Here is a 15706-nt window from a genome sequence, read left to right on the forward strand (position 1 = left end):
GACTCTCGGTCTAGTGTTAGTTCTAGTGGCAGTGGTAGGTAGCGCTAGTTAGCATAAGATATTACTATGTTGTATATTTTTATTGCACAAAAACTAACACTAGACCTAGAAATATTCGTATTTAGCCGTGCGTCTAATAATTTTTATATTTTTTGAAAGAGTTTTCATGCACTGCTAAGAAAAATCTTTCAGGTGTCAACGTCAACTTTAATTTTATTATTATATTCGTAATCTTTATAAAATAACCTTTAAAACGAGTCCAAACATGACGCACTTATCTCAAAAAACAAAAAAGTTAGAATAAAAAACATTAAACCCGAAGTTAGCAACAATTTAATTTTTAAATATTAATACCTTAATTTTTGATTTTTTTTTATAATATTTTTGTTTTTGTGATCAATTTTGAGACATTTTATAAAAATTAAGAATATGTCAAAATGACGTTGACATTTCAAACCGGAAGTTGCTTATATCTCGAGTAATATTGGAATTAAACGTATCATGTTTGGGCTCATTTTAAACGATTTTTAATGAAGATTACAAATATGTCAAAATTGAGGTTGACATTTTACACCCGAAGTTAGTTATCATATAACAGACAACTTCATGGTGTTCTTTCATGATACAATTTCTTTGGTATATGTTTTAAATAAGGTTAGGTTAACGCAACCTATTGATCAAAGAATTTGTATTTAGTGGTAAAATAAACAATGTAAAACTAAAAAAAAAAAACGAGTATTATATCAAATATTAAATTAGGGTGAAATATTAATCGTTATCACTTATCTGGTTTTAATTTCGACTGGAACAAACAATTTGGACTGGAACACTGGAAGCTTGGTAGTCTGGATCAGGGTCCTCGTCTTTTGAACAGGATAGGATATTATTCAGGATCTTCTTCTTGATAACAGGAACAAATATTATTCAGGATCTCTCATTTATTTAACTTTATATTTTAATTCTCGATCTGGTATTCTTCTATGTCGGTAAGATTTCTTCCATAAATTTAGAGGTTATGTAAAAAATTCGATAACTAAGGTTATAAAACCAAATTTTTAACAAAACGACGTGTACGCTAAGACGCTTTTAAATCGACTGTTCCTCCTCCAAAAATTTCACCCCTTATATACCATTTTCTTGAAACAAATGAAATCGCTTCTTTCTGATTGGTTGAATTTTTCCATGGGTCATCCATTTTTTATAATTACTCTTCTTTTGAGGTTATAAAATCAATTTTATTAAATTCTACCTTATTCTTTTGAATTTCCTCATATAAAGATTTATTATTCTTCCCTTTCAGAATTGAACAAAAGGATTTGACGAAAATTTCACCCTACGTTATGAATTTTCATGTCAAAACTTTGTAAAGTTCGAAAGGAATTTTCATCAACAAATAAGCGTTATCAAGCTCCAAATTATCACTAAACTAATTAATGAGTATCTTAATTACAATATTTAAGTGATTCAAAGTCTTTTAATAATAAATTAAATTATAATTAATGTCAAATTTAAAAAGTGAGGTTAGAATTTCAATTCTAAACCTTATTTATCTCTCAATCTCTATTTAAACGTGATTATGGATTATAAACTATAAAGTTACAACTAATTACAATAAGTAATATCATCCTCAATTGGATTATTAACAATTTATACAAATTTTATTGACTTGTAACTTTTATTATTATAAATATGTGTACATATTTAATTTATGGCAAACCCGGTAATGTTAATCGAATCGCCCCAACTTGTTTTTCTTTAGACACCACAGTTCTAAGTGCTGGAGGTTGCCTAATTTTTCTCCCAAATCGTCCGGTTTTTCTTTGCCACAATCCCGATCGAGGTCTATTCCCAAGTTCCCTATTTTTTTGTGCAGTACCAATCGGTGTAATATTATGCGTTATATTACTTAACCTCCCAACTGTACACATACAATTTTCTGGTAAAGAAAATTCCCTTTTGCTTGGTAATTGTATAACAACTCGATTATTACTATCTTTTCTTGTTATCGTGGCGGCTGAACCAGCTGCATGAACCAAAAATCCACCAAGACCTGGATATTTTTCAACACAATGTACTTGTATTCCAATGGGAAGAGCACCCAAAGGAAAAGCATCACCGATATTAGCACGAACTGGAATTCTTGGGATATAACTTGAAGTGCGAATTAAATCACCCTCTTTTAAACCATGAGGGGCTAAAATGTATCTCATTTCATCGTCGCGAGCAACTAAAGCCACCAAAGATGTACGACACCCATCTTTTAAAATTTTTATTACTTTTTCAACAATAGGCTCACTTTCATCTTTTGGACCATATCTTTGCCATTGTATCCAATGGTATTTGTGTTTTATTCCACCCCCGATTCCTCTTACAACCATCCGCCCCGTTTCGGGGTCTCTCCCCCCTAAATTAGTCACTTCTAAGGGCTTAACCGTGTATTCTTTGGGATAATGAATTTTTCTTCGAAAAGCCACCCCTTTACCAATTTCCGGTTTAATTATCCATTTCATACATCTCACCGATGGTAAAATTCTTGGATTTAATGGTAATTCAATTAAAGATAACTTTTGAAGTGCGTTTATTAAAATTGCCATTTTTAGGTTAACTTTTTAGTGAGTTTATTTTATTTGAAGTTGGATAACCTGTTTTTTGACATTTATTCAAGTTGTATACAAAATAACGGTTTGATTTGGCTTAAATTATTTTTAAAAGTTAATAATGAGTGATGTAAGTGAGAAAATCGGTGTTTGTTTAGAAAAATTTAATTCGATTAATACAGCGTATTCGTATAAATCAAAAGTTGATTGGTTCAATGTAAAAGTGAACAAAAATGTTTAAATTTGAGGTTATGTTGAAATTTTTTTTTAGGAATTCTGTGTTATTTTGTCGGATTTATTGATGACCGTAGCAAATTTAATTAAAAAATCGAGTTTGGATTATGTGAAAGATGTTAAACGATCCCTATTACTTTACTTGCAACAATTAACAACTTTATTATCGTTGTTAATTAAAATATTTTTGCACGAAAATGATATAAAGGAAATGATTCATGTAAGGAGGAAAAATTCAAGAATCATCATGTGGCTTAACTGAAAAAGTAGTAAAATAAAAGAAAATTAACCTATAAAATATAAATAAATGAAGAAATGCTTTAAGGCAAAGGTTTTTGATATAATTGTTGATGTCACTACTATCATTTAAGCTATATTTAATCATTTTTTTAACTTCTGTCTGTATGATGTCGATGTTTTAACGTCGCCTATATTGCTTTGGATCTTTATTTCGCGATTCTTGTACCTCTTCGGGCATTTGTCGGATAGGTAAAACCGATTCTTTTGATTAGATCAGCCCCATGAAGTAATATTTTATGTAAATTTTGTGGCATATAATACCAAGGATACAAATTAACATAAATCCTTGCAATATCTATACAATAAGATTTGAATTGTACGCTATTTTATAAAATTTTCATTCACTCCTGTGATTTAAGAAGCTAATTCAGGACTTCTGAAAAAACGTCTGGCTGTATTGCTGTCATTGGTTGTCTCAAAACCTGGCTAAGCATATCAACCAGAATTTTCTGGTATTTCTATTACATATCTCTAATCTGTATGCAATATGTAAAATGTATTCAAACGCTTTTATTCACGCATGGAGGCTTGAAATTCCATATTCCAACTTATCTTCTTTTATAACTCCTTTTAATACGACATCTGTGTCATTCTTTTGATTTAATTTTACCATCGATGGTTAAAGAAAATAAGGAATAATTCCGTAGTTATTGGAGGCAGTTCATCTATTTCTTTTTAATGTTTTTAATTTCATTTTTGACAAATTCCTTTGTTTCTTTATGAAAAATTATTTTCAACGTTAATTTTATTATTGTATTCGTAATCTTTATAAAATAACCTTTAAAACGAGTCCAAACATGACGCACTTATCTCAAAAGACAAAAAAGTTAGAATAAAAAACGTTAAACCCGAAGTTAGCAACAATGAAGATAGCAACTTAATTTTTAAATATTAATACCAACCTTAATTTATGAATTTTTTTAATTATATTTTTGTTTTTGTGACAAATTTTGAGACATTTTATAAAATTAAGAACATATCAAAATGACATTGACATTTCAAACCGGAAGTTGACGATTACAAATATGTCAAAATTGAGGTTGACATTTATAACCGGAAGTTGACCATAACTTCGTTAATATTGAAGATAAATATGTCGTGTTTATATTCATTTTAATGGAAATTACAAATATGTCAAAATTGAGGTTGACATTTTACACGAGTAAGAAAAAACTTTCAGGTGTTAATGTCAACTTTAATTTTATTATCACATTCGTAATCTTTATAAAATAACCTTTAAAATGAGTCCAAACATGACGCACTTATCTCAAAAAACAAAAAAGTTAGTATAAAAAACGTTAAACCCGAAGTTAGCAACAATGAAAATAGCAATTTAATTTTTAAATATTAATACCAACCTTAATTAATGAATTTTTTTTATTATATTTTTGTTTTTGTGACAAATTTTAAGAGATTTTATAAAATTAAGAATATATCAAAATGATATTGACATTTCAAACCGGAAGTTGCTTATATCTCGGGTAATATTGGAATTAAACGTATCATGTTTGGGCTCATTTTAAAGGATTTTTCATGACGATTACAAATATGTCAAAATTGAGGTTGACATTTCTAACCGGAAGTTGACCATAACTTCGTTAATATTGAAGATAAATATGTCCTGTTTATATTCATTTTAAAGGAATTTTAATGAAGATTACAAATATGTCAAAATTGAGGTTGACATTTTACACGGGTAAGAAAAAACTTTCAGGTGTTAATGTCAACTTTAATTTTATTATCATATTCGTAATCTTTATAAAATAACCCTTAAAATGAGTCCAAACATGACGCACTTATCTCAAAAAACAAAAAAGTTAGTATAAAAAACGTTAAACCCGAAGTTAGCAACAATGAAAATAGCAATTTAATTTTTAAATATTAATACCAACCTTAATTAATGAATTTTTTTTATTATATTTTTGTTTTTGTGACAAATTTTAAGAGATTTTATAAAATTAAGAATATATCAAAATGATATTGACATTTCAAACCGGAAGTTGCTTATATCTCGGGTAATATTGGAATTAAACGTATCATGTTTGGGCTCATTTTAAAGGATTTTTCATGACGATTACAAATATGTCAAAATTGAGGTTGACATTTCTAACCGGAAGTTGACCATAACTTCGTTAATATTGAAGATAAATATGTCCTGTTTATATTCATTTTAAAGGAATTTTAATGAAGATTACAAATATGTCAAAATTGAGGTTGACATTTTACACGGGTAAGAAAAAACTTTCAGGTGTTAATGTCAACTTTAATTTTATTATCATATTCGTAATCTTTATAAAATAACCCTTAAAATGAGTCCAAACATGACGCACTTATCTCAAAAAACAAAAAAGTTAGTATAAAAAACGTTAAACCCGAAGTTAGCAACAATGAAAATAGCAATTTAATTTTTAAATATTAATACCAACCTTAATTAATGAATTTTTTTTATTATATTTTTGTTTTTGTGACAAATTTTAAGAGATTTTATAAAATTAAGAATATATCAAAATGATATTGACATTTCAAACCGGAAGTTGCTTATATCTCGGGTAATATTGGAATTAAACGTATCATGTTTGGGCTCATTTTAAAGGATTTTTCATGACGATTACAAATATGTCAAAATTGAGGTTGACATTTCTAACCGGAAGTTGACCATAACTTCGTTAATATTGAAGATAAATATGTCCTGTTTATATTCATTTTAAAGGAATTTTAATGAAGATTACAAATATGTCAAAATTGAGGTTGACATTTTACACGGGTAAGAAAAAACTTTCAGGTGTTAATGTCAACTTTAATTTTATTATCATATTCGTAATCTTTATAAAATAACCCTTAAAATGAGTCCAAACATGACGCACTTATCTCAAAAAACAAAAAAGTTAGAATAAAAAACATTACACCCGAAGTTAGCAACAATGAAGATAGCAATTTAATTTTTAAATATTAAAACCAACCTTAATTTTTGATTTTTTTAATTATATTTTTGTTTTTGTGACAAATTTTAAGACATTTTATAAAATTAAAAATATATCAAAATGACATTGACATTTCAAACCGGAAGTTGCTTATATCTCGAGTAATATTGGAATTAAACGTATCATGTTTTGACTCATTTTAAAGGATTTTTCACGACGATTACAAATATGTCAAAATTGAGGTTGACATTTCTAACCGAAAGTTCACCATAACTTCGTTAATATTGAAGATAAATATATCGTGTTTGTACTCATTTTAAAGGATTTTTAATGAAGATTACAAATATGTCAAAATTGAGGTTGCTATTTTACACTAGTAAGAAACAATTTTCAGGTGTTAATGTCAACTTTAATTTTATTATCACATTCGTAATCTTTATAAAATAACCTTTAAAATGAGTCCAAACATGACGCACTTATCTCAAAAAACAAAAAAGTTAGAATAAAAAACATTACACCCGAAGTTAGCAACAATGAAGATAGCAATTTAATTTTTAAATATTAAAACCAACCTTAATTTTTGATTTTTTTAATTATATTTTTGTTTTTGTGACAAATTTTAAGACATTTTATAAAATTAAAAATATATCAAAATGACATTGACATTTCAAACCGGAAGTTGCTTATATCTCGGGTAATATTGGAATTAAACGTATCATGTTTGGGCTCAATTTAAAGGATTTTTCACGACGATTACAAATATGTCAAAATTGAGATTGACATTTCTAACCGGAAGTTCACCATAACTTCGTTAATATTGAAGATAAATATATCGTGTTTGTACTCATTTTAAAGGATTTTTAATGAAGATTACAAATATGTCGAAATTGAGGTTGACCTGATGTATGTTTCGTGATTTTTCGGTAAATTTTACACTTTTCCGCATTTTTTTTTATTTGTAACGGCTTACTTGAGCGATTTCCCGTCGATTAAAAAGAAATTTTCGATTTTTAAGCGACATGGTGTTTCTTGAATACTTTATTTTTTTATAATAACAATAATTATTAATCATAATTGATTTAGGAAGCGAGATATTTTGTGATTAAACAGCTACAAACATGTTTCGAAGGAATCTCTCTAATTCTCATAAACGATCGTTTAAATAAACCGAACGGTTCTTTTTTAAAATACATGGATCTCTCGCTGGATAAGCTCTCACAAATTAACGCCGAGATTAATAATAAAAACGATCTGATTAAAAATTATCACGCCGCTAAAGATTGCATCGAAGAAGTTCTTTGTTACGCAATGTCGATCGCTCAAGTTTCATCGATAGACGATTCGAAAGTAATTAAGGGAAATAGCAAAGCGGTTTTGGAGGAACTTGAAAGTTTACTTGTCGAATTAAATAAAGACGAAATTAAAATTAATTTTTGTAACCTTTTTATCGATTGTTGTTACGATAAGTTGTGTGTATTAGAAAAAAAGGTTAATTTTGCCGTGTTAAAATTAAGTTTAAAAGTTTTTTGTGATTACACAAAACCGGTACTCGATTTAAACAATTTTTGTTTAAATAAAGAAAAAGACGAGGAACAATTTGACGAATTAATAATTAATTTGGATAATCACGTCGATCGAATCATGCAAGTTGGGTTATTTGCTATTGCGGCATCGCCTCAAATCAAAAGTAATTTATCTTTAGTTTAAAATTTTTTATGATTTATTATTAATTTTAGTTGGGATACAAATGGAAAGTTGTTTGGCGAGTTTAGAAGCTTTGGAAGGTGAATTAGTACCAAGTTTTAATCGTTTATTACTCAATCCTAATTTACAATCAAAAAATTATTCGTACCTTCTCGAACAATTTTGGATCCAACAAGCAAATAATCTTAAAGAATTAATTTATAACATTATCGATCCGTTCGCTTTTTGCCAGGTCGTTTACGAAGAATTAAAATTACACATAATCGAGATCAATGATTATTTAAAAAATGAGAGTACAAAAATAAGTTATTCAGATAAATTTAAAGTTATCATAAAAGAAAATTGGATTTTAGTCGATTTAATCGGAATTTCGATTAAAGAAATGGATTTAGATAATAAAAAGGATATTGAAAAAAATTTAAATGAAGTTAAATTAAGTAAATTGAAATTTTTTGAGGTCTATAAAAGATTATTTTATTTTCTTTCTAGTTTTAAACGAAATAAAAAGTGCGAATATTTTATTATTAGTCAATAAATCGGAAATAGAAGCGAATAACATTCAACGTGTTTTTAAGAGGGTTAAAATTTTAAAAGGAACCGTCCGAAAGTTATTATTTAGTTTATCAAATACGGATTTAAAAAACGGTATAATTTTAATTTTTTTTTAATTTATTTTTTATTTATTTTACGTTTTTTTAGATTTAAATTCTCCTGGGGGTCTAAACGATAAAACCGACTCGTTTTTTGATGATGATAATAAGAAATTAAACCAATTTGTCGATAGAGGGAAAGAAATTTTAACTGAAAGGAGTATTTTGTATAAAACACCATCTAAAAAATTATCGACAAGAAATTGTCAGACATCTTTGGTAAAATGCACTAAAAAATTAGATCTTAACCGACCCATGCCGCTTCTTAAAACAATCCATTTAAGAAATTTACATTTTTCTTATTCAAAAGTTGAGAGTGATTTGGACTCGAAACAAAGCGATTTGCAAATTACAGATATTCTTAATGAGTTAGATAATATTTCGAGTTCGTTTAGTAATACGTTTTAATTATTAATATAAAAAAGTTTAAATAAATCATAAAATTGAGTATACAGGGGAATGGAAGATAGATAAATTAATAATGATACGAAATTCACGCCATAAAATTAAGTATACAGTTAAGCAAAAGTGATTAAGATAACATAAGTCTGGAGAAGGCTGTAAGAGAATTGAGTAGGTATAGCAAATAGATACAATTGCAAAAACAAAAAGGGACCTCATAGAGGCCTTCAAAGCATTGGAGACAAGATCTAAATACGCCCAATACAAAATACATGAAGGTTCCTAATAACGCTCAGCTAACACCACTTGAAGATCTGATTAATGAACCATACATGTTCAAAGGTGTAACGGAATTTGTATACTTTGGAACCCAGACTGAGAAAAGTATAAATGTCAGGCGTAGTAACCAACAAAACTGATGACAAAAAATGACGAAAACCTGTTGGACTGCTTTGAAAGAAAGATACTCCGCCATATATACAGGGGTGTTCAGGAAAACGGAATATGTCCCTTATGAACCTAAAGACACATTCCGTAAGCAATTGTAACACATTGATCAATTATACCAACTTTATTTGATTAGAAAGTAAATGTTTTTGAAATTGACGTTTTTTGCATAAAAATCGGATAAAAGTCTGAGAATGAAAAGAGATGGAAGAAAATGTTTCGGACAAAAAATGTTTCTTATCAACCTAAAGACATATTCCATAAATAATTGTAACACATTGATCAGTTATACCAACCCTATTTGGTTAGAAAGTAAATGTTTCTGAAATTGACGCTTTTTGCATAAAAATCGGATAAAAGTATGAGAATGAAAAGAGATGGAAGAAAATGTTTAGGACAAAAAATGTTCCTTATCAACCTAAAGACATATTCCATAAATTATTGTAACACATTGATCAGTTACACTAACAGTATTTGGTTAGAAATTAAATTTTTTTGAAATTGGCGTTTTTGGCATAAAAATCGAATAAAATTCCGAGAATGATAATAGATGAAAGGAAATGTTTCTGACAAAAAATTTTTGTTATTAATCTCAAAGTCATATTCCATAAACAATTGTAACACATTTATCAGTTATACCAACCTTATTTGGTTAGAAAGTAAATGTTTCTGAAATTGGCGTTTTTTGACATAAAAATCGAATAAAATTGCTGACTTTGCACTGTGTCAATCGCTATTATCATATTCTCTGTTGGCCTGGAGGAACTGCTCGGGTTGGTCTAGGGTTTTTCGGCTGCAGCGACGTGCCATATGTGATCAGAAGTAACGAGACGAGTGCCATGAATTCTTTATAGATCAAAAAATACTAACATTTCCCTAGCTATTTATATTGGAGTGTCTGTTGCACTTGCACAACAATGTAGATAAATATACTGTCCACAGAGATATTACAGCTATAGAACCTGTAACAATCATAAGCTAAAACTTAAATTTTGTAGACTCTTTAAGTCACAGAAAGGTGTAGATTTTACTGTGTTCAAGTTTTACAATAAGGGACTAAATGACAATGAGACTAAAATTAATCTTTGGGGTTTATTGAGAGAAATATGACAAAATTTAGTTACTTGGATACTTTAAAACGTAATTTATGTCAAAGCTTTCAAAAAGTCAACCTTCCTACTGTGTTCTGGTTCCAACAATGACATTCCAAATTATTAAAATTGTTTAATTAAATAGATTAAACAATATTAAAAGAATTAAATAAATTTTTCCAATAATCTACATTTTATTATGTCAATGTAAATGTCATTTTGACGTTTAACGTTAAGTAACGTATCCTAACTGAATTTTATTTATTTTTAAGATAATTTTTTGATTATTTAACGTTTAGATAATCCAATATGGTTTTAACGAAGAAATTGTAAGATTTATTTAAAAAAAAATTTGATAAAAAATTATAATTTAATTTAGTGTCAAAATAATGACATTTTAAACGTCAATTAAATGTTTTTGATCTATTTTAATCTTAAATGTCGTAAGTAGTGTTTAGATCTTGAGTATCGATGATTTCGTCTTTTGGTAGAACAAAATCCAATCAAATTTATTTTTATTAAAATTGTTTAATTAAATAATTAAACAATATTAAAAGAATTAAATCAATTTCTCAAATAATCTACATTTTATTATGTCAATGTAAATGTCATTTTGACGTTTAACGTTAAGTAACGTATCCTAACTGAATTTTATTTATTTTTAAGATAATTTTTCGATTATTTAACGTTTAGATAATCAAATATGGTTGTAACACTTTTGGGAAAGTGTAATGTTCACTGATGAGACTAAAATTAACCTTTGAGGTTCAGATAGAAGGCAAATAGTTTGGAAAAAACCAAATTGTGAGCTCAAAATCAAGAATTTGGTGGGAACAGTTAAACATAGTGATATTTTAAAACGTAATTTATATCAAAACTCTCAAAAACCCAACCTTCCCACTGTGTTCTGGTTCCAACAAGATAATGATCTTAAAAGGTATGATGTATACCTTGTGAAGGAATGGTTATTATACAGTACTTTAAAACAACTAAAACTACAGCGTATTAAAACATAATACCAACCTAAATTTAATCACTACTTAACTGTATACTCAATTTTATGGAGTGAATTTCGTATCATTTGTTATTACTTATTATTGTTAATATTGTGATTATATTATTTGGAAAATTGAATTATTTTCATCAATTTAGTTAACAAAATTGTTGTTAATACATACAGTGGTAGACAAATGTCTGCATACAGTAATAAGTTATGAGGTTGCAGTATCTAATCTTCTATTAACACTATCTAGCCTTCTGACAGCAGAACCCATTCTTTTGTTAGTTGGAGTTCAGAATATAGTTATTGTAAGCAATATTAAGCCTTCTATTAGAAGTTTCTTCTGTAAACAGAATCTAGCATTCTATTAGCATCTTCTGCCAGCAATATATAGTGTTCCACGGGAAGTAATTGGTCTTCTGGAAGCAGACCAGTAATATCTTCCATATTTGGGTGAGTTCATCATTCTCTCTGTTGGTGTTACTCTTTACTCCTGACCCTCTTGTTACTCCTTTCCTCCAAATTTTTGCCCGACCATCATTTCCAAAAATATTGTATTTCGACTAGTCAGTAAACAAAACCCTACACTAGAAATCCAATCTCTTGTCGACATGAGATTGAGCAAATTCTAGTCTAAGACGACGATTTGTTTCTAAAATCAGCAGAAAACCCCATTATCGAGTAGAATTCTTTGTACAGTCAGTTATCTTATTATGTTTTACAAAAACCTCATAATTCAATACTGTTTGACCTGTATGTAGTGTAGACTTTTGTCCGTCACTGTATATGTCACAAACTTCAAAATAAATTAATAACCATTTAAAATATTCACCCAATATACTTAATTTTGTGAGCAACTATAATTTAATATCAAAAAATTGAAGAAATTTCCTATTTTACGAATGAATTATCATTAATTTATTAATTAAAATGATTTTTAGGTTAGATTTAAAACATTTTTAAATAAAATCGTGTTCATGGTTGCCAACTTAAAGTTGTTTTATGTTTTTATGAGTTCTAACCTCACTTTTTTTTATTATAATTGTGTAAAATACGAAATTAATATAATTGCATTGATTTTTGAAAGTATTCTTTAGCAAATAATATAAAAAATGTTTTAAAATAAACATAAAGTTGAATACAAAAATATTTATGAATAAATCTTAAAAAATACGTTTTTCGTTACATTAAATTTAAATAAACTAATTTAACAGCCACATTTCTTATGCAAAAAATAATTATAGAGAAACAAAGTCTTTAATTTTTAATAAAAAAGATTTAAAAAGAAATCTTTTTTAAGCTAAACATAGATGTAGAAAGTTATCTGGATAACTTAAATGCTCAGACATCCACTGTAATGGTGTAGATAAAGGTGGTAAAACCCCGTGAGTTCTTACACGCACTAAAAAAAATCAATACAATAAATTATTTATTAATTTTAATTTAATTTTTTACTTACAATCTTTTTTATTTGGAAACACCTCTTCTAAAAGATCTTGAAGTGTTCTCCTTTGACCATCCTCTGTGGTTGGTTTCACCAATTTCTGTCTATAACCATCATCAATATAAAATTTAAACGGAATGTGTTTAAAGGAATCTTGTTCCGATGAAGCATCCATTAATTTTCGATTAACAGCCCAAAATTGATCAAATTTATCGTTTTGTAAACCCAACCAAAGTTGATTATGATCCTTTTTTTGCATCCCATTAATCACAACCCCTCGATGCTTCAAATTATCAGCTTCTTTAACACAAGCCATAAAAAAAGCTTCTATAGCTTCCCTAAAAATCAAAAATTATAACCTCAAAAAAAAATTTTTTTTTAATTCTCACTTATTATTGAACCTAAAGATTTTATTTTCGGGAAATTTCTCGAAATGAACTATAATATTCCAAGGTAATTGGACATCATCACCCATTAATAAATCGAAAAGTACCCCAATCGGGAAGTGCCATTTAATCGGTTGACCGTCGTATTCTAACCACATATCTTGATCTTGACTTTCTTCATTAACAAATCGAATAAGGTGTTTTTTAACCTAAATTAATACAAAAATTTGCTTATAAAATTAAAAAAATTGATTAATATTTTACCTTATCGGTTACGAGGGGAAAATAACTAAGCCTCGGTACGAGAACATAAAACGGATCGGGTTGTTGGAGATCTCGCACTTCATCCGGATTTAAAGTGAAACAAACGGGGAGTTTTCCTTCCCATATTTCACGTAGAACTTCCCTATCGTTAGCCATAATCGGTTAACTTTAAAGATTTTTAAACTATTACAATTTTTTTAGGTTATGTCTTTTAAGGGTGATGATTTAAATTATTATCTACATTACCGACGTTGATTAATGAAATATTTTGGATGTCGATTTATAGATGGCGCGATAAACACGTTTTAAAAATTTAATAATAATTATAAATAAAAGTTAATTTAAAAATTTAATTAAAAATAAAACGTTTAATTTAAATTAGATTTTTTTAACTTATTATTACATATTGAGTTATTTGCGATAACAAAATTGATAAGGCATCATCCAAGTTATAAATAGAAATGACGACCTCGTGATTCGTGATGTGTACTTTACTTTTTACATCCGATTTTTAGGCACGTAGTAACTAATAAATCTTCTTGATATGATAATCTTTTAGTCAATTTCGAACGGTTTTATCACTACCAAGAATTTTTTTTATGTAAATAGGTACTTTGTGATACAACAAAATTCCACCAAATTTACTCTTTTATTAAATCTGGATTAAAATTACAACATATTAAATAAATTAATCAATATTAAAAGGATTAAATAAATTTTTTCATTAATCACATGATGCGATCAATAATTAACACACAAACAAATCTATATTTTATTATGTCAATGTAAACGTCAATTTTGACGTTTAATGTTTATGTATCATAATTGAATTTTATTTATTTTTAAGATGATTTTTTTATTATTTAATGCCTAGATAATCGAATTTGATTTAAACGAAGATATGCTTCCGAGTGAAGGAAGCATAATAGACTTATATAACTTACTCTAGATCCATGAGATAGGCAGCACAAGATGTGAAGGTAATAAGAGGAGCAGAACTGGATAACTGATACCAACCTGAAATCAAATCTCAATCATGCTTATCCGAATTTATGGAAAATTCTTCTTGATATTTATGAACGTGTTTAACACAAGCAGGTATAAGACACGATAGTAAAGTCATAATCTTTAATTCCTTGAATCGCGTTCTGCAATTGTATCATTGGAACATTCTCAATAGTATTCGTATCACCTTCCTTTCTAGTTGTTTCAAAGTACACATTTCTTGCTTCTTTCAAAGGTAAGCTTTTAATTATAACTTTTAAATAGTACAAATCAAATTTTTCTAATAATCTATAGTTTTTTATGTCAATGTAACTGTCATTTTGACGTTTAACGTTAAGTAACGTATCCTAATTGAATTTTATTTATTTTTAAAATAATTTTTTTATTATTTAATGTCTAGATAATCGAATTTGGTTTAAACAAAGGTTTATTTAAAAAAATTTTATAAAAAATTATGAATTAATTAATTGTTAAAATAATGTCAATGTAAATGTCATTTTGACGTTTAACATTAAGTAACGTATCCTGATTGAATTTTATTCATTTTTAAGATAATTTTTTGATTATTTAACGTTTAGATAATCGAATACGGTTTTAACGAAAATATTTTAAGGTTTATTTAAAAATTTTTGATAAAAAATAATTTAATTTAGTGTCAAAATAATGAAATTTCAAACGTCAATTAAGTGTTTTTGATCTATTTTAATCTTAAAAGTCGTAAGTTGTGTTTAAATTTTAAATATCGATGATTTCGTTCTTTGGTACGACAAAATCCCATCAAATTTACTTTTATTAAAATTGTTTAATTAAATAAATTCAATATTAAATACATTTTTCTAATAATCCATAGTTTATTATGTCAATGTAAATGTCATTTTGACGTTTAACTTTAAGTAACGTATCCTGATTGAATTTTATTTATTTTAAAGATAATTTTTTGATTATTTAACGTTTAGATAATCGAATATGGTTTTAACCAAGATATTTTAAGGTTAATTAAAAAAAATTTTGATAAAAATCGTAATTTAATTTTGACTTTTTTAAGTGTCTAAATAATGACATTTCAAACGCCAATTAAGTGTTTTTGATTTATTTTAATATTTTTGAGTAAATAGGTACAACGAAATCCCATCAAATTTACTTTTATTAAAATTGTTTAATTAAATAAATTAAACAGTATTAAAAGAATTAAATACATTTTTCTAATAATCCATATTTTATTATGTCAATGTAAATGTCATTTGGACGTTAAGTAACGTAT

At 27.3% G+C, this 15706-nt stretch overlaps 3 protein-coding genes across 3 annotated transcripts; 1 reads left to right on the top strand and 2 right to left on the bottom strand.

The window, feature by feature from the left end:
• Positions 1 to 1631: 1631 nt before the first annotated feature.
• LOC111416988 (mitochondrial ribosomal protein L2) lies at positions 1632 to 2639 on the bottom strand. The gene has a single exon (XM_023049118.2). The coding sequence runs from the start codon at positions 2592 to 2594 to the stop codon at positions 1707 to 1709; it is 888 nt and encodes a 295-aa protein (XP_022904886.1). The 5' UTR covers positions 2595 to 2639; the 3' UTR covers positions 1632 to 1706.
• A 21-nt stretch (positions 2640 to 2660) lies between these two features.
• On the top strand, positions 2661 to 8903 carry LOC111416987 (serendipity locus protein alpha). The gene is made up of 6 exons (XM_023049117.2): positions 2661 to 2814; positions 2869 to 3051; positions 7136 to 7739; positions 7789 to 8193; positions 8246 to 8401; positions 8456 to 8903. Exons 1-6 carry the CDS (start codon positions 2719 to 2721, stop codon positions 8812 to 8814), a joined length of 1803 nt encoding a protein of 600 aa, XP_022904885.2. The 5' UTR covers positions 2661 to 2718; the 3' UTR covers positions 8815 to 8903.
• Positions 8904 to 12480: 3577 nt separating this feature from the next.
• LOC111416989 (autophagy protein 5) lies at positions 12481 to 13674 on the bottom strand. The gene is made up of 4 exons (XM_023049119.2): positions 13441 to 13674; positions 13180 to 13385; positions 12806 to 13128; positions 12481 to 12748 (listed from the first exon to the last, which is right to left on the bottom strand). Exons 1-4 carry the CDS (start codon positions 13594 to 13596, stop codon positions 12642 to 12644), a joined length of 792 nt encoding a protein of 263 aa, XP_022904887.2. The 5' UTR covers positions 13597 to 13674; the 3' UTR covers positions 12481 to 12641.
• Between the last annotated feature and the right edge of the window lie 2032 nt (positions 13675 to 15706).

Source organism: Onthophagus taurus, chromosome 3 (assembly GCF_036711975.1).
Source record: "Onthophagus taurus isolate NC chromosome 3, IU_Otau_3.0, whole genome shotgun sequence".
NCBI classification, from domain to species: Eukaryota; Metazoa; Arthropoda; class Insecta; order Coleoptera; family Scarabaeidae; genus Onthophagus; species Onthophagus taurus.

What these genes read in the sequence shown, in the direction of transcription:
- LOC111416988 (XM_023049118.2), bottom strand. Translation starts at nt 2,594, where the DNA reads ATGGCAATTTTAATAAACGCACTTCAAAAGTTATCTTTAATTGAATTA.
- LOC111416987 (XM_023049117.2), top strand. Translation starts at nt 2,719, where the DNA reads ATGAGTGATGTAAGTGAGAAAATCGGTGTTTGTTTAGAAAAATTTAAT. An exon ending in CAAAAGTTGATTGGTTCAAT is followed by an intron (nt 2,815 to 2,868) that starts GTAAAAGTGAAC and finishes ATTTTTTTTTAG; the next exon opens with GAATTCTGTGTTATTTTGTC. An exon ending in GGCATCGCCTCAAATCAAAA is followed by an intron (nt 7,740 to 7,788) that starts GTAATTTATCTT and finishes TATTAATTTTAG; the next exon opens with TTGGGATACAAATGGAAAGT.
- LOC111416989 (XM_023049119.2), bottom strand. Translation starts at nt 13,596, where the DNA reads ATGGCTAACGATAGGGAAGTTCTACGTGAAATATGGGAAGGAAAACTC. An exon ending in ATCTTTAGGTTCAATAATAA is followed by an intron (nt 13,129 to 13,179) that starts GTGAGAATTAAA and finishes TTTGATTTTTAG; the next exon opens with GGAAGCTATAGAAGCTTTTT. An exon ending in GTTTCCAAATAAAAAAGATT is followed by an intron (nt 12,749 to 12,805) that starts GTAAGTAAAAAA and finishes GATTTTTTTTAG; the next exon opens with TGCGTGTAAGAACTCACGGG.